The sequence below is a fragment of the Nothobranchius furzeri genome, chromosome 6 (assembly GCF_043380555.1).
Source record: "Nothobranchius furzeri strain GRZ-AD chromosome 6, NfurGRZ-RIMD1, whole genome shotgun sequence".
Taxonomy (NCBI): Eukaryota; Metazoa; Chordata; class Actinopteri; order Cyprinodontiformes; family Nothobranchiidae; genus Nothobranchius; species Nothobranchius furzeri.
The window spans coordinates 79,810,990-79,838,150 of record NC_091746.1 but is presented as its reverse complement, the minus strand read 5'-3'; the positions used below and the strand labels follow the sequence as shown (position 1 = coordinate 79,838,150).

General features: G+C 42.1%; 2 protein-coding genes and 1 long non-coding RNA gene across 4 annotated transcripts in view; 2 read left to right on the top strand and 1 right to left on the bottom strand.

Moving 5' to 3' along the window:
* The first annotated feature begins 1,138 nt into the window (after positions 1–1,138).
* Positions 1,139–11,896, top strand: cnga1a (cyclic nucleotide gated channel subunit alpha 1a). Of its 2 annotated transcripts, none has more exons than XM_015943657.3 (9): positions 1,139–1,258; positions 4,906–5,025; positions 5,156–5,209; positions 5,314–5,367; positions 5,451–5,591; positions 5,728–5,832; positions 6,019–6,125; positions 8,244–8,854; positions 10,256–11,896. In XM_015943657.3, the coding sequence occupies exons 2-9, from the start codon at positions 4,928–4,930 to the stop codon at positions 11,123–11,125; spliced, it is 2,040 nt and encodes a 679-aa protein (XP_015799143.1). In that variant the 5' UTR covers positions 1,139–1,258; positions 4,906–4,927; the 3' UTR covers positions 11,126–11,896. The 2 variants fall into 2 exon arrangements, with proteins under 2 accessions (XP_015799143.1, XP_054600778.1); XM_054744803.2 differs by lacking the exon at positions 1,139–1,258 and adding an exon at positions 1,325–1,483.
* LOC139070394 (uncharacterized) lies at positions 10,369–26,981 on the bottom strand. The gene is made up of 3 exons (XR_011520921.1): positions 26,842–26,981; positions 26,676–26,769; positions 10,369–10,506 (listed from the first exon to the last, which is right to left on the bottom strand). It is a non-coding gene; the product is annotated as an uncharacterized lncRNA (long non-coding RNA).
* tacr3a (tachykinin receptor 3a) overlaps positions 26,162–27,161 on the top strand; it is a 58,175-nt gene continuing 57,175 nt past the window's right edge. Inside the window, exon 1 of the mRNA XM_015943658.3 lies at positions 26,162–27,161. Within this exon, the coding sequence (XP_015799144.1) occupies positions 26,794–27,161 (368 nt within the window). The 5' untranslated portion in view covers positions 26,162–26,793.

The window sequence follows — 27,161 nt, the reverse complement described above, 5'->3', positions numbered from 1 at the left end:
GATGCAGAGGTGGAAACTATGTCTGTTTTGTGCAGTCCACGGTTACAACAACCGGTTTATATTGAAAACAGATCACCTGGAATAACTATTGACTTTTCTAACCCACCTGTTGGGATTTATATCCATCCATCCGTTTTCATCTGCTTATCCGGAGTCCGGTCGCGGGGGTCATTAGCCTTAGTCGAGAGGCCCAAACTTCCCTTTGATTTTATATTTTAATTTATTTTTACCTATTTTGTTTAATTATATTTCTATTTTAATCATCAAACCATAACATGTCTGATTTTGTTATTTATAATATGTGTTTTTTAGAAGAAGATGAAAAAATTATGTTTTCCATAGCACCTCTCAACGTAAAAAATCACGAGGCACTTCACAAGAACAAACAAATATAAAAATAAATAAAAAAATGTATACACTTTTTTTTTTTAAATATCATGAAAATGATAAAAAAAATGTGATTAAAAAAACTATTAGGAAAGGGAAGGGAAAGAGAAAATGAATAAGAAAGAGGTTATCAGTGGATCCCGGCAAAGGCGGAATCGGCAGAAAGAGCTGAATAAAGGTTAGTTGGGTAATCATCTTCCTCAGTACTAATAAATCCACTGGGGAAAAATGGGAACTCAACCAAGATGGCAGCCCATTGCATGGCAATGTCAGTCCACGTCACGTTCACGTAGATGATGACTGTACATGATGATGCCTGTACACATTGTAAACAATTACTATGTTCCTTTGAAGAAAAGAGAAAAACTGGCAACCCCCCAGTCAGCAGAGAAGGGAATTTGTTTCAGTGTAACCTTCATTCCAACATGACTGAGACATTAGAAAAGCCTTACTTATTGCACCTTTAATTCCAGCAAAGTGGGCAATTTTAAACAAACTTTGTTGTCAGAAGGCTGTAAAAACCACACGTGCCAACAGGGAGAGCCACTGAGCCACAGGATGTCTGTATTGTACACCTCTCTTCAGCACTGACTGAGGTTCAGCTTGAATTTCACCCTGATCACTCTCACGCATTTAAAATGTGTGAGCTCCACCTGATCTGACATCTGTTCTGCTGAGACTGATCTGATAGGATCAGAGTATAGCTGAAAGTGCTGACTAAGTATAGGGTGCCTAATCCTTCACTGTTCCACAAATACGTTGCAAAATGAGAAGTGCATTAGACATGTTTTATCGTGTTGTTAATCATCACTATGAGCCCCTCTAAGTTTTGTCCTTTATTGGTTTTAATTCATTTGGACGAATAAGGAAGGTAAGCAACTGCTTCTCTTGTTGTTGGCCGATGCTAATCCACAAATCCTTGTTTGGGTCACTGAGACACAACAATATGATTAGTTGCACTGAGATCGTGTAGGTGTTAGCTGCCTAATTCATTTTTGCCACACTTAAAGAAAATAATCTATATTTAAATATTCTGCAAAAATCTGGCTTTTGCATCGGAACAAATGCTCAGAAACCAAAAGACTCCTAAGAAAAGGTAAGACAAGTTTTACAAAACTAGATCAGTTCATCATCTTTCACGACCACAGCTGTGCAAAATGATTCTACGATAAATTATTAAAGGTTTCGCTACAAGTTATGAATTTGAACCTCAGTGTTGAAATGTTAAATCTTTGATTCAGCTTCTTTTCACTCACATAGCTGTGACTTCACATGAAAATTAGATGCGTGTCACTCTGAGTTTTCTGAATAATTTAGGGTGACAAAGCAAGACTTGAATCTGAAATAGATAAACATCTGTCCATATTGGAAGTGACAGGATGGATTCAAAGTAATAAACATGCAAATGCACTTTTCTGTTTTGGTTAATATTTATGAGTGCAGACGAGACCTTAGGATCTGAACCACTGTTGGGTATTAATTTGGGACACAAACACATTGTGTGATGATACAAGGTTCCGCCGAAGCTTCAGACCTCTGACATAAGAGATGCAGAGTCACAAAGCTGAGATGTAACTTTAATGTGTTTTTTTTCTATCTTTATGAAATATAAATAAAATTAATTTGCGGACAATGTAATGTTTCTGCACTGATCTGAATTCTCAAAAGCTTGTGTCTTAAACATTTGATCAACGGTGTTATGATCGGTCTTGGAGACCTGTGAGGACAACCAGACACAGTAAGAGCTTTAAGTCTTTATTTACAGAGACGTAGAGTTACCAGAGACTGATGGGGCTGAGGCAGGGTGGAGAGGAGGCGTGGGTCAGAGCCAGAGAGATCCGTAATAATTCTAAGGGGAAAGGCGAGAGGCCAAATCCAGAGACGGGTTGGCGTTCGGTAAACCAGGTAGACTGAGAGGCAGAGTCACAGACAGGGAGCAGACAGGAGGTGAGGTCGAGAAGCAGATCCAAGGTCCCTATACCAGTTAGGCTTGTAATCAAAACAAGACCCAAACTAGGGCGAGGCAAGGTGGAAGGTCTGTGAGACAAACAAGGTCAGGATACGTGGTTCAGGCAATACAGAAAGCCTGGAGAATTTCTTTGCTTTAGGCGTTCAATAATCTGGCGTTGGCTTCTTCCTCAATGGGTGACATGGCAGGCTAAACGCCTTCAAGGCGTATTGCTGCCCCAGCAGCGATGGCCAATAGCCCAAGATTCACAACCTCCTGTACACGCCAACCTTTCAAAGCGCCCCCTCTACACCTCGATCTTCCAACCCCAACAAACTATGCAGGCCAAACACAGTCACACCAACAGTCCCCAGGAAACCCAACAGGGCCCGCCGCCCAACCATGTAAAGAAGACAGTGCAGAAGGACATGAGCAACCATTTCCCGCTCCGCACAAGCACAACAACCATCCGGATGTTGACCCACCAAAAACAAACCTCCCCTAAGGCAGCTACGTCCCAATCTCAGACGTGTCAAAACCACAGAATCCCTCCTCCCACAGTCAAGGACCGGCCCACAGGCACATACACGATTCCGCAGCCCGTAATACGTCCGCCCGGCCATCCCCGCATCCCAGAAGGCCTGCCACATGTCGATGGTTTAGAGCCACTCAACCAATCTCAAAGCGACTCTCAGTAGACTCTCAGCGTAGACTCAACCCCACCCTCAGGTCCACGTTCTGATGCTGCAGCGCATCCTTCGCAACAGCGTCCGTCTCCTCGTTGCCCACCACCCCTACATGAGCAGGTACCCACACAAAGCTCACCATACACCCCAATACCACCAACCTGTGCAGCTGCATCCGAATCACCGCCAACAGGTCAGGCCTAGACCGGGACCACTGCCCCTTCATCACCAAAAGAGCGGCCGCAGAATCCGAGCACACAACAGAGTGTGACGGCAACTGATTGGCGCTGGCTTGGTGTTGGTCCAGGTGTTTTATAGGGAGGGTTGCAGGTGGAGCTGATGAGGGGTTAATGTGAGACAGGTGGTTTGGATGAGGTTGATGGTGAGCTGCTAGTGGTTGCTGGGGAAACGGGGCTTGGCTGGAGCAGGGGCATGACAAATGGTGCTTCAATCATCTTCTGGAGTTTAAAAATGGAAAAATTCAAAGATTCTGTCCCACACAATGTCTTGTTTTAAGTTTCTCCACTGATCAGGTTTGAAGTTTAGTCACCGAATAAATGTGTCTTCATCCTCAGATTTAGAGATGTTTGCCATTTTTATTTGTGAACATGTTTATTTTTAATTTCCACAGATTTCACTCTATTATCAGTATGCGTTACGTGTTCTTATGCAGACAGATGACTTGTTTAGTACTGAGATAGCATAGAAAGCTGATTTTCTGACGACCCCAAGTAAAGGTCAGGTCTCTACAGGTGCTGAAGAGTGCAGAAGCACTTGATAATCTACTGAGTGTTTTTTGCTGCTGAAAGCTGCTCTTTGAAAGTCCCCCCCCCCCCCCCCCCCCCATTTTTTCTTGCAAACACAACCTGCTAGAAGGGCGACATTATAAAACCTTACTGTCTTTTTTTCTCCAGCATGCTTGGCAATAAAATGCAGCCACGCTGAGGAGCTAGTGACTGTTTTAAAGTGAACCATATTAAGGAAGCTTATCGAGGTCTGACATCCTTCTAAAAATCTGACATTCTATAATAATTGTGTCCCTTTTAATTTCACAAATTTAATCAGGAGACTAGCTCCAGCAGTGACAAGTAGACCAGAATAAGGCCGCATTCACAAACGGGACAGAATACAGTCTTTGATTGGAAGTTTGGTTGATTTTGTTTGAACACACAGTTCAAACTAGTTTTCATTTAATTTAACAGTGCATCTGTGTGCGTCTGTTTGTGTGTGTGTTTGTGTGTGAGTGGGTGTGTTGAAATTAACTTAGCAATCGACTGCAAAATAATAAAAAGTGAATTAATGGGGGTATGAATACTTTCCGTATCCACTATAAGTGGAAATCTGTGGTTATTTACCATTGTAACCATCACCACCAGAACATCTGGTGCATCAATGGGTCAAAACCAGCAGGAACCTCTTGTATATTCTGACTGCAATAATGATATAATGGTATATTGACAGCAGTGTAAACGTTTCTAAAAACATCTAAAATTTGAAAGAATGGAGCACTTTTTTGATGAGAACAAGACACTTCTACTGTGTCTGCACTCAGACTAGCAGTTAGCTCATCAATTCTGGAAGACAGAAAATATTTCTTTGAAAAGAGGATAGTCAAGATGCTTTTTTCACATAAACTAAAAGTACTTTGTCTTTATACAAAGCGAAACACTTCAAAAGGAGAAAAATCCCTTTAATAAATGTAATATTATTTATATTTTAGGAATCTTGTGGTCATTTACTGTTTTACATTTACACTGAACTTAAAAAGCATGTTTGTCTTCTTTAGCTGGTTATTTATGATTCATCATTGTAATTTAATGTAGCGTGTTAGGAAGTTTGTAGAAGATCACTGACATTTGAGCTCTTATTTTTACAATTTTTCAGGTCAGACCTGATATCGGTCACCATGACGACATGTACCACCCTCCCCAGCATCTCTCCAGCTGCTCATGTAGCAGCAGAGCTAACAACAGACGGTGAAGAGCAAAGTGAAGATGATGACTTGTAAGGCACACTTCAAAGGCACTCTCAATGCTTATTTAAATGCAGACTTTATAATTCCTCAAACCACTAATGGGGAAAGACTTGTCACTTAATTAACTTCTCGTGTTTCATGCTGTTCTTGTTCCTGAAGGGCGCCTCCATCAAATCATCTGGCCAATGTGAATAACAGTAATAACAATGAAGAGTGAGTTGGATTTAAAACACCAAGATAGATGAGAGACCGTCATTTCTTCTTGATACACCTTGAGTCTTTTCAGTAAACCAAATAAATGTTGTTTTCATTCCCAGGGAAAAAAAGCAGAAAAAGAAAAAGGAGAAAAAAGAGAAGAAAGAGAAGAAAGTGTAAACATTTTTACATAAAAACCCAAATGTCAAAAATAATATTACATGAGGTGCTCAGCAATCCTTGATTTGTTGTTGCACAGAAAAAAGAAGAAGAAGGATGAAAAAGAAGCTAGAGAAAAGGAAAAAGAGAAAGAAAAGGAAAAAGAAAAGGAAAAAGAAAAGGAAAAAGAAAAGGAAAAAGAAAAAGAAAAAGAGAAAGAAAAGGAAAAGGACAAAGAAAAGTAAGTAAACACAAAAAACCACATTTTTTTGCCTTTCTACATTAAATTAAATTAACCTTTAATTGTGTGTGTGTGTGTGTGTGTGTGTGTGTGTGTGTGTGTGTGTGTGTGTGTGTGTGTGTGTGTGTTTTGTCAGGCCTAAAGAGGTTTTTGTCATCAATCCTGCTGGGAATTTATATTACAACTGGCTTTTCTTCATCACTTTACCTGTGATGTATAATTGGACCATGATCATAGCCAGGTGAATCTACTGATATTTTACCGTAGAACTGTCAAAAATCCTGATTATTCTACTACCATTAAGTAGCATTTTGGAATTGCGGACAAAAAAGGCTGAGTTCATTAATTTAACACTAGGTCTATGAAACAGTGAATGTGTGTGTGCGTGAAGTTCTGAGGGTTATACCTGCTTATTTCCTGTCAACAGAGCGTGCTTTGAGGAGCTGCAGCGTGACTACATCCTCTACTGGGTTCTTTTGGACTACACCTCTGACCTTATCTACCTGGCTGATATGTTTTTCAGGACCCGAACAGGTGAGAAATGGAAGGCCTCCTCTTTAGCCAGACACAAAAACTTTCTCCTATGCTATCAGGCGTTGCTAATCCTAAAACATTGCTTCAGCTGTTAATTAAAGACCAAGTTCACTGAGAAACCTTTTTTTTTTACTTTCCATTTTTCAAAAATGATCGACCACTCTGAGTTTCACATGCAAGCTGAATGTGAAAACAGTCTTTTGCTCCTATTTCCTGCGTTAGCCGTCAATGGAAAACAGATGGGAAACACGTTGATTAGAATGACCAGTCAGATCTACATCACATGACAGTTCATTCATGGATTCACCCATTTTGGCGTGTGAAGGGGAAGGATGTTGTTGACTTAGCGTCCAGAAGAGACCAGAACATGTCTTGACTAGTAGAAGCTAACTGTTAGTATTAGCAATTCCACAACATGGCAGAACTCCTTCAGGCAAACAAAGGATGTGGGAGAGTTGAGTTGCTGTTAGCCAATCAGAGGTGAGATGTCTGAATATCAGGAAGTAAGACTCCAGATCCTGCCACTTCCTGAATCAAGAGCCCCAGAGCTTTTTTCCCCACACTGGAAATTTAAATTTGGTCTTTGACATGGATGTAAACCATCGACTATCAGAACTGTCATCATAAAAAAAAACCTAGATGATAATCAAATAAACACACATTGAGAGATTAAAGCCTGCATGGTGCACACCAGAGATAGATGCATTTTGGGAAGCTAAATGGTCACACAGGATGCGCCGCGCCGCTGAGCGCTTCTTGGAAATACATGCGATAGTCACAACATCACGCGGGACTTGAGAACAGGAAGCGGGAAGTGGCTCTTGTTCATACGTGATCAGACTTGGCGTCGTGTTTTGTGAGACTCAATCCATCCATCCATCCATACATCCATTTTCATCCGCTTATCCAGAGTCAGGTCGCGGGGGCAGTAGCCTAAGGCAAGAGGCCCAGACTTCCCTCTCCCCAGCCACTTGGGCCAGCTCCTCTGGGGGAATCCCAAGGCGTTCCCTGGCCAGGTGAGAGGCGTAGTCCCTCCAATGTGTCCGAGGTCTACCTTTAGGTCTCCTCCTGGTTGGACGTGCCCGGAAAACCTCACCAGGGAGGCGTCCAGGAGGCATCCTGACCAGATGCCCAAGACACCTCAACTGGCTCCTCTCGATGTGGAGGAGCAGCGGGTCTACTCCGAGCCCCTCCCGAATCACCAAGCTTCTCATGATCTCTCTAAGGGAGAGCCCAGCCGCTCTTCGGAGAAAACTCTTTTCGGCCGCTTGTATCCGCGCAACTCTAATTCATAAAAAATGGATAAGCACGCTATTTATTAGAATATTTTAAGATCATTAGGATAAGTTATCAAAACTGCGGCTGGGTATGTGTCGTAAAGCCGTTCCACGTCATAATGTCTGTTGTAAAGTATTCCATAATGTAGTAAACGGCAGGGCTTGAAATAGAACTGGTGCCTTTCTTCAGCGCCGCAGCGCTTCTGGGATGCGGCGCTGCCCGTGTAGCCACTCTCATTAACTATAATGTCTTCTGTTTAAAATGACACGTCTGTCTCCGGGCCGCCCAAGGCTTTAGTTTCTTTCATGAGGAGCGATCAGCCTTAGAATGTGTCACATCTAAAATGGCCCTGGCGGAAACCATCCTTGAGCACACTTTCTCATCCCTACGGGCAGTCCATGGACCTTTGTCTTTCTGTTCGGCAGATTGTCAACACGTTCAAATCTATCACAATTTAGTGTCACCATGTTGACCAGTCGTTATTTAGACAATACTGCTCGAACATTTGTTGTGCTGCTCGTAGCAACAATGAAAAAAGAAACAGAAAAGTCAACACGTCAGAGCATTTTAACATTCGGACATTCAAATATGTCATTTTTATTGCAATTTTGGCTAATGCTAAACTTGAAAGTTTAGTTTCCTTCATGCACTAAACAGTTTATAAATCATATTCCCCATTACACTCACAGTTGTGTCAATAACAGGAATCAATCTATCCTCGCTTCAGTAGGCTCCATAAATGAGCACAGGGGATGTTCGAGAGGGCAGGTGAACAACTTTTTATGGACCTAAGTCATCATATTGATGGAAAAAAACACAATGTTTTTTGTTTTCTCACAGGCTACCTTGAGCAAGGCCTGCTGGTGAAAGATGAGAAGCTGCTTCGAGATGAGTACATGAAAAGCTTTCAGTTTCGTCTCGATGTTATCTCCATGCTGCCCACAGACATCTTCTACCTTATCCTCGGCCTCGACTATCCAGAGATCCGCATCAACAAGCTGCTGAGAATTGGCCGAATGATGGAGTTCTTCACCAGGACCGAGACTAAAACAAACTACCCAAACATCTTCCGCATTGCAAACCTAATCATGTACATCCTCATTATCATCCACTGGAATGCCTGCCTGTACTTTTCCTTCTCTAAATCCATTGGCTTTGGAGCTGATGACTGGGTCTACCCTGCTTTGGATAATCCGGAGGAACCTGAGTTTGGACAACCAATGAGAAAGTACGCTTTCAGCCTCTACTGGTCCACTCTGACTCTGACAACCATTGGAGAAACCCCACCCCCAGCTCTTGACTCAGAATTTTTCTTCCATGTTATGGACTTCTTAGTCGGAGTCTTGATCTTTGCCACCATAGTGGGAAACATAGCCACCATGATTTCCAATATGAATGCAGCCCAAGCCCAGTTTCAGGCTCGCATTGACAACATCAAACAATACATGCAGGTGAATATCCACTTCAAGTCTTTATCATACCTTTTTATTGTTAACACCCATAGACAGATGATGAGCTAACTATATTTTCTTGCCTGCGTCTGAATTTTTTGTTGCTGATTTTTTTTAATAAACCACAGGACAAATGAAGAAATAATCATGTACTTAAATAACCTATCAAGAATTCCACCAACTGAACTTCTAAACAATTAAAATCCGTCAAATCAGTCAGTTTTAAAGCTACTGAATAAAGGTTTGATGCTGTAGTATAAAAGACTCATCTCTGGTGTATCTATTTGGAACGGCTGATTTAGTAAGATCTTTGCTCCAAACCTTGGATGGTTGGTTGGATGGATGGATGGATGGTTGGATGGATGGATGGATGGATGGATGGATGGATGGATGGATGGATGGATGGATGGATGGAGTCTACGCCGTTTGACTATGTGCAAACATCTAACAACCCACTTTAATGACAACCTCAAAAATGAGAAACCACTGTACTTGCACAACTGTTGGAGTCAACCTGATGTAAGATGGTTGCCTGAGTAAACTGACTTTCAAAAAACCATAACAGTTGATTTATAAACATTGAACCAAAATTTGGTGTGATAATGGCAAAAAGTCAGCCCTGACTCTTCACTCAAACACTCTGTATTGTGAGAAACATTGATATTAAGCACTTTAAGTTCAACCTTTGAGATTTTCTGTTGCGTTCAACTTCATTTCAAGCCTTTAGGATTTGGTCCATTAACAGAAGCACATTAAAGAACCTCTATCATGTTAATCTACACTCCCCAGGGAAACGGTAGCCACCGCTGGCAATATTGAGATGTAATTTCTCATAAAAATGTAAGGTGTTCTCATGAGCCATTTGTTCAACATGGAAATAAAACTCCTGGATTAGGTAAAACTTCTAACAAATCAATAGAATTTAATGTTTTTTATAAGCAAACATTTGAGACCCTTTTTTAAAAGATCTAAATAATTTGTTTTATTTATTAATATAGTGCTTGTTTATTGCATTGTTGAGCAAAAATTATTTTGCAATTTCACTGGGAGACCAAAGTACCGGACACATAAGTATGTGTATGACAAAAAAAATCTACAAAAAACAGACAATTGTACTAAAAACTGTGAAAATGTTGCACAATTAAAGACTTAAGAGCCAAAAAAGCAATGAAAGCTGGTATGTTCAGAGATCATCTGCGTCAAAGGCTAGACAATAATAATTTTCAAATAGTGACTCAAACAATCTGAGGATAGGGGCCTGTCTAATGCTCTGATACAGCCTTATTTCTTACAAATTGTGAAACATCTTGCCTTACAGAATGCACTTGCAAAGGCCATTGAATTAACCCTTGCCCTAAATTAATTTAATGCTAGCATCTTTTTATTTTTTTCATTTTTTAGGTCCGAAGAGTCAGCAAGGAACTTGAGCTGCGAGTCATCAAGTGGTTTGACTACCTGTGGAATAACGGGAAGGCCCAGAACGAGAGAGAGGTGCTGCGGTACCTCCCAGACAAACTGAGAGCAGAAATAGCCATCCAGGTCCACATGGACACCCTGCAGAAAGTTCGTATCTTTGCAGACTGTGAGGCAGGTCTTTTAATCCAGCTGGTGCTCAAACTCCGTCCACAGGTGTTCAGTCCTGGAGATTACATCTGCAAGAAGGGTGACATCGGTCGTGAGATGTACATTATAAAAGATGGAAAGCTTGCGGTTGTTGCTGATGATGGTGTCACGCAATTTGTTGTGTTGGGAAGTGGAAGCTATTTTGGTGAAATCAGCATACTTAATATTAAAGGCAGCAAAGCAGGCAACAGGAGGACGGCTAATATTCGCAGCATTGGATATTCTGACCTCTTCTGCTTGTCTAAGGATGATTTAATGGAGTCACTGACAGAGTACCCAGATGCCAAAGCCATGCTAGAAGAAAAGGGACGGCAGATCTTAATGAAAGACGGTTTGATAGATTTGGATCCGGCCAACATCAAGCCTGAGACTAAAGAGCTGGAGGAGAAGGTCACCAAGTTGTACACAACGATGGAGCTGATGCAGGTGAAGCTTAAGAAGGTTTTAGGAAATTATAAAGCCTCTGGCCAAGCTCTGAAGCAACGAATCGCAGATCTGGAGCGTCTGACTGGAGAGGAGGTCGAAGAAGAAATGGATGAGGGAGAAGTGGTAAAAGAAGATGCAAAAGTTGATGAAGAAGGAGTGAAAGAAAAGGACAAAAAAGCTGAAGGGGATGGAGAGGAAGGAGGAGGGGGGAGAAATAGGTAAAAGTGACTAAGACAAACGAGGAAAAAGATGCAGAGGAAGACGTGAAAGGATGAAGAAACAGGAAAACATAAAGCTATGGTTATAGCAACATGCATTTTATCCATCCATCCATTTTAATCAGTTTATCTGGAGTTGGATCGTGGGGGCAGCACCCTAGGACAAGAGGCCCAGATCTCCCTCTCCTCATTCCCTGACCAGCTAAGAGACATAGACCTTCCAGCGTGTCCTGGGTCTTCCTTTAGGTCTTCTCCAAGTCGGTCGTTCCCGGAGAACCTCAGGGAGGCGTCCAGGAGGCATCTGGACCAAATGCCTGAGCAACCTCAACTGGCTCCTATCAAGATGCATTATATCATGTAGCTTTAACAGAATCTTTATCACTAGTAAATTTTTCAATTCTGGACATACTCATGAAATGACTCGACAACGGTAATTGAAACATATCTGCAGAAATGTTACTGTAGATATCTGTTACTGTAGATTAATCTTAGGTTGTTCTTGTTATTTAGGTAATTGCTCCATATGTGCAAAACGACTACTACTGGAAAAACCTCTGCTTTACCCCAAACTGCACTTTTCATGTGGTGGAGGTGGAGAAACACTCCCTAAATAATCCTCAGCAGACATATTTAAATAACACAAATGGTTCGCATTTTTTCATTTAAAATATCCTTTCATCTCAAGAAAATTGCAAGTTTCCACATCTTCATTATGTAATAATTTCTAAAATAAATATCAGTACTTTGTAGTTCTTAATAAAGCTCACTTAATCTGGGTTTGTCATGGGGAGTGGTTGTTGGCGCCGTGCTAAAATAGATATTGCTGGAACATAATTACAGTATCGGTTGACATGAAACCAAATGGATGCATGTGGCACTAGTGAGATGTTTTTAGTGCTTTTTATGCTTTGCTGCAGGTAAACTCTTGGATTAGAAAAGTCAGTCAATTCCATGTCAAAATGAAAATCAGCATTTATGGATTCACCCATCTTAGGGAAATGCTGCTGTTGCTATTTAGCGTTCAGCAGAGCCTCTCGGCTAGTTGAAGCTAACCATTAGCATTGGCAACTCCACATGGCAGAACTGCTTCAGACATACAAAACGTTACCACTGCAGTGCAAACTGAGTTTGTGGTTGAGGTGTGTTGTTATCAGCCAATCAGAGATGACATGTCCAAATATCAGGAAATAATACTCCACATCCTGCAACATTCTGCTTCCACCTGCTCTGGCTCAAGTTCCTGAAACACAAGCTGCAAATCTTGTTTTCTTCTCAGGAATCGACTCACAAGACATTGACTTATACTAGAGACCACTGAAAATGCGTTGGAGGAACGACTGAACTTGGTGTTTGAGACAAATGCTAATTTCCTTACATCCAGGAAATAAGACAGGAACATCTCTCTAGATCTCGCTTCCCTTATCCATTTTTACACAAGATGACATTTGTGACCTTGGGTGTCCTGAAAGGTGCTTTGAAATAAAATGTATTATTATTATTATTATTTACTTGGGCTACCATGTACGGACTTTAATGGAAATGTGTTTCAGGTAAACCGTGACAGAACAAATGACTCAACTGAATCAAATTACTGAAATGTATTGACACTAGAAGACAGATGTTAACCGTGTGTGGCAGCAGCATATACAAAATCCATTCATGTGCAGCTATGTGGCTAAACAGGTAAGCGTGGTTTTGCATACATAAAACGCATTGCCTCAAAACCCGAGCATGATTGATTCGACTTATTTCCCCTGGAGAAGATTAAAAAGGTCTATTTTAATATCAAAAGCACATAAATGTTCTGGACTCATGCATGTATTTTACATTCACATGCAACACATTTGCTGTTTGATCTACTTACCAATTTTGGATCAAAGCAAGACATCTGAGAAAACCTATTTTAATGCCACACACTTGTTCACACCTTTCAATCACAGTGTGAAAGGAACTAGAAGGAGGCTATTGATTCCTTATCGTGTTGTTGTCTCAGCGAAGCTGGCGACGTGGCACCAGGACAGGGTCATGTTCACAAACTCCTGTGGGTTAACCAGAAATTAAAAAGGTTGGCGATAAAAGCAACAGAAGGGGCATATCCTTTAGGAGAAGCAAAACCTCTGTGATAATTATCAAAGACATACTCACAGTAGATTCTGTATTAGTTATGCAAAGGCACAAATAAAGGAACAGTGTGATGCTAAAGGTCAGGGGCGTCAACTGGGGGGGGGGGGGGGGGGGGCGTTTACCCAGGGCCCACTGCAGGAAGGGGCCCTGAGACAGCTTTGAATAAAAATGTTTTATTGTTGTTGTTTTTTCCCCCCAACTTACTTAATGTCTTAATAAACTTCCCTTTACCTGGATAAAGAGGTTAAGAAACAGAATTTTGCCTTAAAAATAATAACTGAATAATCTCTGAGGCATCTATCACCCCTTAAAAATGTGCAAAGTGGTTTAGTCCACACCAGCGGCCAGGGGCTGCACGGCCGCATGTACAGCTAATGAGACATCGCAGATGCCACAGCCAGAGCTGGAGGCAGGAGAGTCAGTCATGTCCTTTCCCAAGAAAGGGAAATCTGGCTTCCAGAAAAGAAAAGAAAAGGAGAAGGAGAAAAAGTTAATTGAACAGAAGCAAGTAGAAGGACGGTGAGCAGCAGCAGAACACAGTTTTAGCTGATATTAGCTAGCTCTCAGAAGCTGCATTCATGTTAGGTGTTCAGTGTTAAATGCCTTTGGTTTCACCATCAAGATCAAATATAAATTAATTAGTGTTATCAGTGAAAACACTAATTAATATATATATATATATATATATATATATATATATATATATATATATATATATATATATATATATATAATCAGAATGCTTGAACCGTTTTGATCCAGTTGAGCTTTCAGAGTTATCAAAAATATTAGCTTCATCTAAACCTTCAACTTGCATTTTGGATCCAATCCCAACCAAATTAACCCTGATGAACCTAATAGGTTGGGTAGATTACAGGCTTGTCTTGAGGACATAAAAAATTGGATGACTCTTAACTTCTTGCTTTTAAATCAAGACAAGACGGAAGTTCTCATCTTTGGACCAGAAATCCAGAAAAGGAAATTGCATAGCCAATCGCCTGACCTGAATGGCATTACATTAATCTCCGAGAACAAAGCAAGGAACCTTGGTGTTATCTTTGACCAGGACGTCATTCAAATCCCAGGTTACACAAGTTTGTAGGATTTCCTTTTTCCACCTTCGGAATATTGCTAAGATTAGAAGCATACTTTCCAGGAGTGATGCTGAAAAACTAGTTCATGCATTTATTACATCAAGACTGGATAACTGTAATTCATTACTCTCAGGAAGTCCACAGAATGTAGTTAAAAGTCTTCAGCTTGTCCAAAATGCTGCAGCTAGAGTTCTGATGAGAATGAAAAAGAGAGATCATATCTCTCCTGTCTTAGCTTCCCTACATTGGCTACCTGTTAAATTAAGAATAGATTTTAAGATCCTTCTTCTCTGACGAGTCTCGGGGTCAAGCTGGATGCTGGACTCACAATGGCCCCACAGATAAACTCTGTAGTGAGGTCGTGTTTTTATCAGCTTCGCCGCCTTACTCACCTCAGACGAATCCTGAAACGGAGGCATTTGGAGTCAGTCATTCATGCATTCATTACCTCTCGCCTGGACTATGCAAACGCCCTCCTCGTTGGTGTTCCGGACTCTGCCCTGAATCGGCTGCAGGTTGTTCAGAATGCTGCTGCCAGGTTCTTGACGGGTACACACCGACGTAGCCACATTACACCTGTCCTGGCACATCTTCACTGGCTCCCTGTCATTTTCAGAGTGCAGTTTAAGTTACTGACTTTTGTTTTTAAAGCGCTCAGTGACCTGGCACCTTCCTACCTCTCTGCCCTTCTCACTCCATATGTGCCCACCCGCTCGTTGAGGTCGGCTGACCTATTGCTGCTGCACACGCCGCGGATGAGGCTCAAATCGCGGGGTGAACGAGCATTTATCCATGCTGCCCCAAAGCTATGGAACTCATTGCCCATTGGAGTTCGGCAGGCTCCATCTCTGGCGGTTTTTAAATCTCGTTTAAAGACCCACTTTTACACTTTGGCTTTTAGACAGTGACTCGTTTTAGTGTTTTATTGTGTCATTGTTTTAATGTGTTCTTATTATTCATGTTTTCTCTGCTTTTAATTGAGATTTTATCCTTAGTTTTAGCTCCTTGTAATGGGTGTGTTTTGTTTTAGCCTGTGCAGCACTTTGGGCAGCTCCCATGCTGCATTTTAAATGTGCTATATAAATAAACTATGCTATGCTATGCTACATATAAAGCTCTTAATAATCAAGCTCCATCATACATCAGTGATCTGATTGTTCCATATGTTCCTAACCGAGCACTTCGCTCTCAGACTGCAGGTCTACTGGTGGTTCCAAGAATATCTAAACTTAGGATGGGAGGCAGATCTTTTAGTTATCAGGCTCCTCTCCTGTGGAACCAGCTCCCAGCTTTAGTCCGTGAGGCAGACACTTTGTCTACTTTTAAGAATAGGCTTAAAACATTTTTATTTGATAGGGCCTATGGTTAAAATCTGATGTTAGCCTAAATCTGGACAAGTGGGGGAGTAGAGGGAGGTGGAGTGTACAGTCGGTAAAGACAGCTCTCCCTTGCCCTGCCTCCAACATGCCTCCATCTAAATAGGATAGGTTATCCAGAGTTAACTCTGTAGTTATGCTGCTATAGGCTTAGACTGCTGGAGGATACACTGACCACTTTTCACACTCTACTGCTTTCTTCTACAGTCTGCTCTTTAACTGTACTATTTTGTGCAATTTCAGCTGTTAACTTTATTTTCTCTGTAAGTGTTTTTCTCCCCAGAAGAAGCTACAATGACGTTCTGCTCAGCTGTGGTGGCCTCATGGAGGGGGCCATCGACTAGCACACTGCTGCTAACCACTTAAACATTCTCTCTCTCCTGATAATAACTTTTTGTTTTCATTGACTTTTGATGTGCTACTACTAGTTTATCCGTTTAATTATCCACTAGGATAAATACAATAAAGTTTATCTCTCACCTAATAGAATATTTACTAAGACATCACAATATAACTGTAGACACATTACTTGTCTTTGTGTGTGTGTGTGTGTGTGTGTGTGTGTGTGTGTGTGTGTGTGTGTGTGTGTGTGTGTGTGTGTGTGTAAGACTAGCACTTTTATGAATTTCTGAAAAGCTCACACGAGTCCTACGAGTCCTTGCTTTACTGATGGAGAACCCAAGTAAACACCAAATGGTCAGGAGTGAATCCAAAGTGAAGCTGCTGAACGCTTAATCTGATCCAGTGTTTTGTGTTCTGGCCAGCAGGGGGCGACTGCAGAAAGCCTTCTGTGTATCTCTCTCAATTTGTGTCCAACTGAATCAGCTGGGCAAACACGTCCTCTGTAAACAATAAATTGATCTCTGTGTGATGGGCTGCTGTTGGTCAATAGCCACACACTGTGACGTTTCACACACACACACACACACACACACACACACACACACACACACTCACACACACAAATCATCTGCAAAACAGAGCTTATACACGATAGTCCTCCACAATGAAGCCTCACTTTCAGTGATTAATGTCTGAGGTTTGAACTAATTAGGAAACAACTGAGGTGCAACATTCATTCATTAGAAAATAAATTGCCGTCCCTCGTCACATTTAGAATTAATCAAAGCCAATAGCCTAAAGCGCTGACCCGAATTGTGACTGAGCGGAGAAGCAACTGGGAAGAGAGCTGACAACGAATAGGTTGATCAAATATTCCAATCCATGGTGGTGAAATCTATTTAAGTAATATGCAAAATAAAAACATCTAAAGAGGAAATATAATTCACTTAAGGAAGTCGTATCTTTTCTGTACAGAAAAAATCAAACATGGGCAGTAAAAATCTCATTTGGTCTGGTCTCAAAAGAGCCAAACATTCAACTTCATCTGCAAAAATATTCAACAAATAATGTAAAATGAGGATGTTATCCTTTAAAGTGTAAGATTATTTTCAGCGGGGGTATGTGTGTGGACCAGAATGACAACAAAATAGTTTTAGTTTGATTTATTTCTTTTTCTGTAGGTGAAGCAGAAGAACACGAGGAAAGTGTTTCACCACCTTGGGAAGTCTGCATTTATCAAACAACCCAGAATGTCGCTTTCGCTCCTCAGAATGACAATCAAATCCAAAACCTCGAGAATATTAAAATTCTTTTATTAATTTGCGGACGGTGAGTGGCTGCTCATATCAGATGTTTAACAGGGCTGGTATCTCTTGAGCTTCTTTACAATCTCGGGTAAAAAAAATGTGCTAACCTGAAACCTGATTTATAATCAGGTGAAGGTTTTATAGGAAACTACTCGATAGATCATTTTTCTACGTGTGAGGGTACAAAAAAGAGTTTTCAGCTGCAATTTGTAAAAGAACACTGGGTGTTTAATAATAAATATGAACTGTTTTAAGAGAGCATAAAAATAGTTTCAGCAGACCTCAAAAAGGGAAGTTTTTAGATTAAATCATCTCTAAGCCATAGTATTTATATTATAGAGTTGTCTCTGCAACAAACGATTTGTTATTTTTCATCTTTGATTAATTCTGCCAAAGTAAAAATAAAGTTTGTTTCCTTTATGGAGATCTTTTACGTTATTTATGTGTTTTTCCTATTGGGAGGAAACAACTGAAAATGGCCCTATTGCACATAATGTAAACAAAGCCACAAATCAGCATCCCTAAAAGTGCCAAAGAGTCCATTTCATTTAGATGACTGAAAACATTTAGACCATTAATTCAGCACAATTTGGTTTATCATAAAAACCTCTGACATCATTTACACATACTGGGAATAGAAACTGAATGCATGATATGAATTTCAATTTGTTTAAAAGGCCAAAATTCACTGAGAAACCACTTTTTACTTATTTTCTTTGAAATATGATCAGGCACTCAGAGTTTAACATGCACACTGAACATGAAAATAATCTTCTACCCCTATTTCCTGCATTAACCGCCGATAGAAATACACTGCAAAACGCTCGGATCAGAATAACCTGTCAATTCTATAGAAAATTAGTGTTCATGGACTCACCCACCTTAGCTCACGACGGGGAAGGCTGTTGCTGATTTAGAGTCCAGGAGAGAGCAGAGCGCGTTTTAGCTAGCTAACCGTTAGCTCTAGCAACTCCACAACATGGCAGAACTCCTTAAGGCTTGTGTTATTTGTGGAGGTAAAACATCAGTATTGCAAAGGAACAAAATCAGTTGTAGTCACATTGCTGTTAGCCAATCAGAGGTGAGATTTCTGAAAATCAGGAAGTATGACTCCACATCCTGCTGTTTTCTGTTCACCTCTGTTCTGGCAATCTTAAACTTCCTGAAACAAGAGCGCCAGAGCTTTTTCTTGCCCCAGAGATCGACTGACCGCAGCTTTCCGCTGAACGTGAAAGCACCGCCAAACACACTTCTCAGCAATTAGCCACAGTTGTAGTGGACTGGTTCAATTCAATTTTTGGATGATCCCAGAAGCAAACGGATGCTATCATCACCTTTTGAGTCAATTTTTTTAATGCTCTATGCTTCCAAAACACATCTAACTCCACAGTTTAGCTCGGGCCAGAAAGGAAGTCAAGTCACAAAGCAGTCTAACACATCAGGAAACTTTCAAAGTAAAAGTCATGTGCAGATAAATGTATGTATTTTCCTGTGAAACCCATGTATCTGATGTACACAGAACAGAAAATAAATCACAGACCATTTTGGATACATGCAGCTGTCTTTCTCCCTGCTTGTAATTGTGTGGACTTCTGAAATCACACGTGGTGATGCAATTCTCCTGTGATTTTTGGACTTTACAGGACCAGTGGCGTTGAACCCTTTCCCTCCCGTTTCGCAACTGAATTGCTTTCATTTGGAAGCTGAGGTTTGAAGGCAATAATTTATACTAGAGAACACTCCAAATGTATTGGAGGGAGTGAACTTGGTCTCTACTTAATTGTATTCTACAGTAGAGAATAATACTCAAAGGGGCAAATACACTGAACAAAAATATAAATGCAACACTTTTGTTTTTGCTCCCATTTTTCATGAGCAAAACTCAAACATCTGAAACTATTTCTGCATACATAAAACACCCAGGACTCTCAAATATTATTCTGAAATCTGTCTACGTGTGTGATAGTGAGCACTTTTCCTTTACCAAGATAAACCATCCCACTTCACAGGTGTGGCATTTCAAAAGGCTAATTAGACGGCATGAAAAATGTACAGGAGTGCCTTAGACTGCCTACAATAAAAGGCCATCCTGAAATGTTTACTTTATTCACTTGTTATTTTTCAGTTAGCTTATTTTATGTTTTTCCTAAAATGAACGTCATTTTTATTAAGAGTCACATAAAGAATTGTGTCGTCTCTACAAAATATTGGAAAAAGATACCATTATTTTACCATTAGCCAGCATATTTGTTGTAGAAAGAACTACGGTTCCTGCTGCATTTGAGTTCAGTTGTTTTAGTGGAAAAGTCACATTCTGATGGACAGATTAATAATCTATGTTAATAAACTGCATCTGTGGGGAGCTCAGACAGAAGCCACTGCTCCTTCACATTAAAAGCATGCAGCTGATGTGGTTCAAGCTTCTAGGACCCCTCCTGGTCGCGTCCCACTGGACGGTATCCGGTCGGCAAGATGGCGCCTGTGCTTGGCTTCGCCGCGGTCACCGGCAAACTTTTCTCCACCAACCTCCTCTTTTCCACCTTGCTCCTGTCTGCGATCCTCTTCAGTAGTGTCTCTGCTACCATCTCCTATGATCGCCAGACTCTTTTGTTCTTCCGTTTTTTCACGATCGCCCAAGATGCACCGAGGATTTACCATCTTGTTTGTTTACCTGAGCAGCACGCTGGCCCAGAAGCAATCGACGATCCAGAGCTGCGCACCTCTAGCGATGTTTGTCCGGTCCTGGGAAAACGTCGGAGGAAAAGAGGTAAACGAGCAGGAATCCAGGTGAGAATAAGACTTCTCTTAAAGCATGGTTTATCTGGTAAACATCGGCGAGATCTTCCAGCTTCTTGTCCCCTGTTTGGTGACCTGAGCGCCACTTCCGCATTACCGCTATAGGCCGCGTTGGGACGCGGTTCATCCATCCAAGTTTTTTAAGGTCGGTTTATCCTCATTCCTCAGTGGTTTCTCCTCCTGTTCCCTCCATAAGTGGTTTTTATAAACACCGTGGATCTAACCCTACTAATTTACGTCCACTAACTCCAGCTGTTTGTGTAGTTTCTGATTCCTCCTCCTCACTCAGCATGGCTCTATTAAATACCCACTCTGTTAACAATAAGTCCTTCCTGCTCAATGATCTAATTCTCTCTAAAATCCTGGATTTTCTGCTTCTGACTGAAGTTTGGCAGAAAACATCTGATTATTCTGCTCTGATTGAACTTTGCCCGAGTGGTTATTCTTTTCTTAGCCAGCCCCGGGGTTCTGGCCGTGGTGGAGGCCTAGCTGTTGTTTTCAGAGACCATCTTCCATGTAGCTCTATGACCTCTGGTCACTTTGCTTCCTTTGAACTACAGCTGATTAAAGTTGGGCGTAAAGACCCGTTCTACTGTGCTGTGGTCTATCGTCCACCTGGTCCAAACAGTTCTTTCCTTCAGGAGTTTAGTGACTTTCTATCCTCCACTGTGAAGCTGTCCAGACTGGTGATTGTTGGTGATTTTAACATCCACATTGATGATCCCTCCGATCTCTTTGCCATGAATTTCTCCAGCCTCATAGACACCTTCGGCTTTACCCAGCATGTTTCTGGCCCCACACACACCAGGGGGCACACTCTAGACCTTGTTTTTACCCTGAGTCTAAATGCTGACAGTGTTTGTCCTGAGGATGTTTATATTTCAGATCACCATTGCATTTTCTTTAACTTGTCAGTTTCTGCGTCCCCACCTCCTGCTCGCCGTATGGTTAGTTCTCGTTTTCTTAATGAGAGCACAGGTAGCAATTTTTCTGCTGCTTTTGATCCACCCTGTTCTCCTGATAACGACCCAGATTCCTTAACTTCTCAGTTTAACGAGCACTGCCTCTCCATTCTGGACAACATCTGTCCTGTCAGAACCAGATCAGTTCCTGCAGTGAACCCTACTCCCTGGTTTAATGACAGCCTTCGCAGCCTAAAGCGCCAATGCAGAAAAATTGAGCGCTTGTGGAAGAAAACCCATCTCCACGTCCATCTGCTGCACCTAAAGGATCTTCTGACATCCTTTAACTCTGCAGTCAGAGACGCTAGGGTTTCCTATTCCTCCAACCTGGTGTCCCAGAGCAAAGGGAACCCCAAGGTGCTGTTTAACACCATCAGCAGCATCGTCTCTCCTGCCACTCCTAAAGCCTCCATCCACTCTGTTACAGACTGTGAGAACTTTCTGTCTTCTTTGTGGACAAAGTCAATAAGGTTAGATCTAGCATCTCTCCTTCAGCCTTATCGCTGCCTCTCCCGACTCCAACCAGGCCCATCATCCTAGATAGCTTTGCTCCTGTTTCTTTGCCTGAGTTAACCAAACTAGTTAACTCTATGAGGACCTCTGCATGCCCCCTCCACATCTTACCCTCATCTTTGTTTAAAAGTGCTTTTCAGTCCATAGGTCCCATTATTATCCATGGTCCATTATTAATGCTTCTCTGGTCTCTGGTCAGGTCCCTGCTTACTTTAAGAACGCTGTAATCCACCCGCTTCTAAAAAAAAACGAGTCTCGACCCCTCTCTCCATTGCAGCTTCAGACCCATCTCTAAACTTCCATTCATCTCCAAGATCTTGGAAAAGGTTGTGGCTAAACAACTCACAGCTGCTCTTGATGAACAGAACATCTATGATAGCTTCCAGTCAGGTTTTCGTAGAGCTCATTCTACTGAAACAGCTCTTCTTAGGGTCTCTAATGACTTTCTGACTCACAGTGATGCAGGGGACTGTTCTGTTCTGGTCCTGCTGGACCTGACTGCAGCCTTTGACACTGTTGACCATCACCTGCTACTGGAGAGGCTGAGAGACTGGGTCGGCCTATAAGGAACTGCTCTGGAGTGGTTCTCCTCTTATCTCTCTGAGCGCTCCTTTTCTGTGGCCGTCTCCAAGTTTAGGTCCTCCACCACCTCTCTTACCCATGGTGTCCCACAAGGTTCTGTGCTGGGGCCTCTGCTTTTCCTCCTCTATCTGCTTCCTCTTCAGCACATCCTGAGCTCCTTCAAAGGAATCTCCTACCATCTTTACGCAGATGACATCCAACTGTACATCTCCTTTAAGCCCCATGAGATGTCTAAGCTGCAGCTGTTACACACCTGCTTAGACTCTATCAAAACCTGGTTGGCTGGGAGCTTTCTTCAGCTGAATGAAGACAAGACTGAGATCCTCATCTGTGCCCCAGACAAGCTGGTTCCCATGGTCAGAGACTCTCTTGGTCAGCTTGCTTCTCACACCAAACCTTCTGTCAGGAATCTTGGTGTGACCTTTGACACAGCGCTCACCCTGGATTCTCATGTCAGTTCTCTTGTTGGCTCTTCCTTCTTCCATCTCAGGAACGTTGCTAAGCTGAGTCCCATTCTGTCCCGCTCTGAACTTGAGACGGTTCTCCACACCTTCATCTCCTCACACTTAGACTACTGTAACTCTCTTTTCACGTGTCTGAGCAGAACCTCCCTGAACCGTCTACAGGTGGTTCAGAACGCCTGTGCTCGGCTTCTGACCAAGTCCTCCAAACACACCCACATCACCCCGCTTCTCCTCCAGCTTCACTGGCTGCCTGTCAACTCCAGGGTTCATTTCAAGATCCTGGTTCTGGTCTATAGGGCCCTACATGGACAAGCACCATCTTACATTGGTGATCTTCTTAGTCCCTACACCCCCAGCAGGTCCCTGAGGTCCAGTTATCAAAGCCTACTGGTTGTGCAGCACCAGGCTAAAGACCAAAGGTGACAGATCATTTGCTGCTGTGGCCCCCAGACTCTGGACCTCTCTCCCCCTGAGCCTGAGATCAGTGGACTCAGTGGTCTCCTTTAAAAAGCAGCTGAAGACTCACTTGTTCAAGCTGGCTTTTGTATGACCTTCTTCACCTCTCTCTCTCTTTATTCTGCTCTCCCCACCTATTCCACCTTCCTCAGGATCCACTGATTTCCCTCTTTCCTGTTCACTCTCTCTCTTTCTTAACATTTTTTCTTTTAAATCGCAATTGCTTATTCTTGCTCATTTTAAATATATTTTAAACATTTTCGAAATGCTTTTTTATATATTTACAATTTTTTTTATTTTTTGTTTTTGTGAAGCGTCTCGTGATTTTTATCTTGAGAGGCGCTATAGAAATGATATCTTCTTCTTCTTCTTCTTCTTCAGGCATGCCTCTCTGAGAGGAGACCCTGGGGTAGACGCAGAACTTTCTGGAGGGAATATGAAAAAATCCTGCTGGAGAGACTGGAAAGTGTTACTGAGGAGAGGAATGATGGGACCTCTCTATCTTGTTACATCTACATCTCCCTTGACTCAAAGAAAACCCTAAGTCAAAAATAGTCCAAAGTTGATGCCAAAGCCACTTTAAACAATCCACCGCTGGACTTGTTCGAGATGAGCCAGTTTTGCGCAGATTCGATCACCGTGATCGGTGCGCAGTGCTTCCCGGTTAGATTTGTGCCCGACTTGACGCAGATTTGCTCTGACGTCATGCATAGTTAGGCAATGATATCCTCGTGAGATCAAGGCAGCTGCAGATTTTGGAGCAAGGTGCTGCAGTTGCTCTCCACCAGCTGCAAAACCTAGGGGATGACAGGAAACGCCTGGCTCACACCTGATCTAAGATCTGATTGGTTCACATTCTGATCTAAACATCCGGTGGTAGAACTTGAAATGTTAGTTGTTCACAGGTATTCTGTAAATCATGTTACGTTGATGATGATGACAACTATATAGGCCATAAAGAGAAATGTGATTTATGTCATTTTCTCATGTTTCCTATGAGCACACTAAACCTACAGCTAATAACATTTACTTATTATCTTAGTCATATCTTCATATACAATATATGAAATCCACAAGCACGTGAGGGTGTGTTTCGGTTGCTAACAGGCACCAGAATTAAAATAAAACATTAAACAAGTATGAACACTAACGCCATGTCTTCATCCATCGTCACCTGTGAGCTACACGTGTAGGGAAATCTGTCCGACTTAAACGCCGACTTTCAGCCGCTCCTCCTGCTGCGTCCATCTGTTCTCGCCTGTTTTCCAGGCGAGGCGCTGCTCAACTCGAACAAGCCTGCTATCTTTATAACAGTAACATCCCGTCCACCAACAGAGCGCTGTGATTGGCCCACTTTCATGGAAATTTTATATTTCATTGCTTTAATCCTATTCACAAATGTCCTGAAGCATTCTCACACTCAGACACACCCACACACTGTTCTTCCCACACACACACACACACACATTCTCTCACACAATGACCTCACTCACATTCTTATCTATTTGTTTAAATAAACTCTGTCATCAGATGTTCGGGGCATTTTGCCTCATGCATGTGCCACAGTTATAACTGGTTGACTTGTCTGCTCATTGTCTCCTTCTCTCTTCACCACAGGAAATGGGTTTATTGATAAACATATTGATAAAATCCCTAACACCCACCAAACCAAAACAACGCTGTGATTGAACCACTACGGAGCAGCGGCCATCTTGGTTTGCTAACTTGCAGGTACATCCCGCCCATTTGGCTGACAGAGTGCTATGATTGGCCCATCAAACATACAGGGCGCTGTGATTTGACTGCTTTGCATGTCTGTCAATAAGGCAGTCCACCATTCCATCTTGGAAAAACCAAAAAAATAAAATAATACATCGGTTTTTTTTAAATAAATGCGCTGTGATTGGCCAGTCCCAATTATTTAGAAGTGTTTTGTCTAGATTACATTTTCTTGCAGACAGTAATGCTGTGCAATGTTCAAGCACTTTCTCACAGGAACAGAAATATACTTTCTATTGACTGTTTGATAAATAAAGTAACAAAAATAATTTAATTGTTTTCTTTTTTCCCCAGTCCGTACATGACATTTAGCATTAATATGCCCTGCTTTCCTGCGGGAGTAGCTATCAACACTAAATGCTGTTTTTATGGGAAAGTATTCAAAGTATTCTGAATACAGTACCAAGATTAAACAAAGTAACGTAATTCATTATAGAATACATTTTAAAGCAAGTCTTCAGTATTCTGCAACTAAATACATTCACAACGTATTCTCCCCAATACTGCTGACCATGGATAATCAGAAAATAGATGGATGGATAATTTTACATCTTGTAAAATTGCATGGTTTTATTAGATTTTTTAAGTCAGATATGTGAAATCTGTCGATGGGAAAATAAAGTCCAAGATTCTTTTTTTTTTGAGAGCGTAAGAGTAATTATAACAAAATTACTCAACACAATTCAGTAACCATGTCATTAAACATACCCTTTTTTTAATTCCTGATCCTCACAATCCCTTTTAATTAATTTGCTACAGTTAGTCTCTCAGTGTGAGTGGAATTAGAACTCCTAATTCAAACCAAGCAAGAGAGATTACATTGTTTAAAATAACATTATTAACAGTCTGAAAGCGTTTTTCAGCTTTTCCTCCTTTGTCTCTGCAAACTCCATGCATTCTAAAAGTGGGTTCACGTCAATGCACCAGGCCCCATATGATGGTAAACATCTCAGGAGACACCGCAGGTGATTGTTCCACTTCCAACAGACTGATCATGCAGGCTGGAGAAAACGTACAGGCTGCCTATAGCGCCACGCACCCCTCTGATTCCTTATTCACTGCAATCCCTTTAACGTTGTATTAAAAAGTTTCTGTTTGTGGAGTGTGGGCCAGCCTGACTGGATTTGATCAGAAATGCTTGGAGCCCATATGGAGGTTACAGCACTGACGGCTATGCAAACAGATGAAGGAGGTTTATCTAATGTGAACAGTCTGTCTGGAGGGCACTTCATCCTGATAGCTGTGAATGTTGGTGTGACAGAGAAGGAGACATCCTCTCCACCAGCAGCAGGGGAATGCCGTGAAGCTGATTCAGCTCTGCAATCAGAGCAACCTTATGACAGAAACGACAAAGCCAGCCACAGCCAGATGGGAACATTTAAATCATGACTTCCCACAGAACTGGACGGTGTGAGTTTGCTGCCTGCAGCATGTCAATATCCTGTTTGTGGCTCAGATCAGAGAAGATAAAGCTGTGCAGCGGACTGATATAGCAGAGAGAGAGAGAGAGAGAGAGAGAGAGAGAGAGAGAGAGAGAGAGAGAGAGAGAGAGAGAGAGAGAGATTGTTATTTATGAAGTTTAAAACTGCAGCTCGTCAAGTATCGATCAATCTGACTGCTCGTGCGTCACCCTGCCTGTTGCTGCTGCCGGAGGAGGCTGCGCATTCACACTCACATGCAACAGGCAGACTGTCCAGTTGTTTGTTTTATCACCAGAAGGTCCTAATGCAGACAGAGCCAGTGGAAGAGGAGTGTTTACCTTGTGCGTAATGGCGCCGGTGCGCAAACCCTCTCCTGCATCTCCAGCGTTGCGCCTCAGCAGATAAACCACCCCAGCGCTAGAATTCTTCACTCTGTTGGGACAGAAGCAGAAGAGGATGGCAGCTGTGCTCAACGGATCCAACATCACGTCGAACTACACCAACCAGTTCGTCCAGCCACCATGGCGCGTGGCGCTCTGGTCGGTCGCCTATAGCTTCGTGCTGACGGTGGCCGTGTTTGGAAACCTCATCGTGATATGGATCATTCTTGCCCACAAGCGCATGCGGACGGTGACCAATTACTTTTTGCTGAACTTGGCCTTCTCAGACGCGTCCATGGCCGCGTTCAACACCCTGATCAACTTTATCTACGCCGCTCACGGGGAGTGGTACTTCGGGAAAGCCTACTGCAAGTTTCACAACTTCTTTCCCGTCACGTCCGTGTTTGCGAGCATCTATTCCATGACTGCAATAGCTTTGGACAG

Excerpts from the sequence above, each read along its gene's own strand:
- cnga1a (XM_054744803.2), top strand. The coding sequence starts at position 1,452 with ATGCTCAGAAACCAAAAGACTCCTAAGAAAAG. Across the intron at positions 5,026-5,155 it reads CAAAGTGAAGATGATGACTT|GGCGCCTCCATCAAATCATC; the intron begins GTAAGGCACACT and ends TTGTTCCTGAAG. Across the intron at positions 5,210-5,313 it reads AACAGTAATAACAATGAAGA|GGAAAAAAAGCAGAAAAAGA; the intron begins GTGAGTTGGATT and ends TTTCATTCCCAG.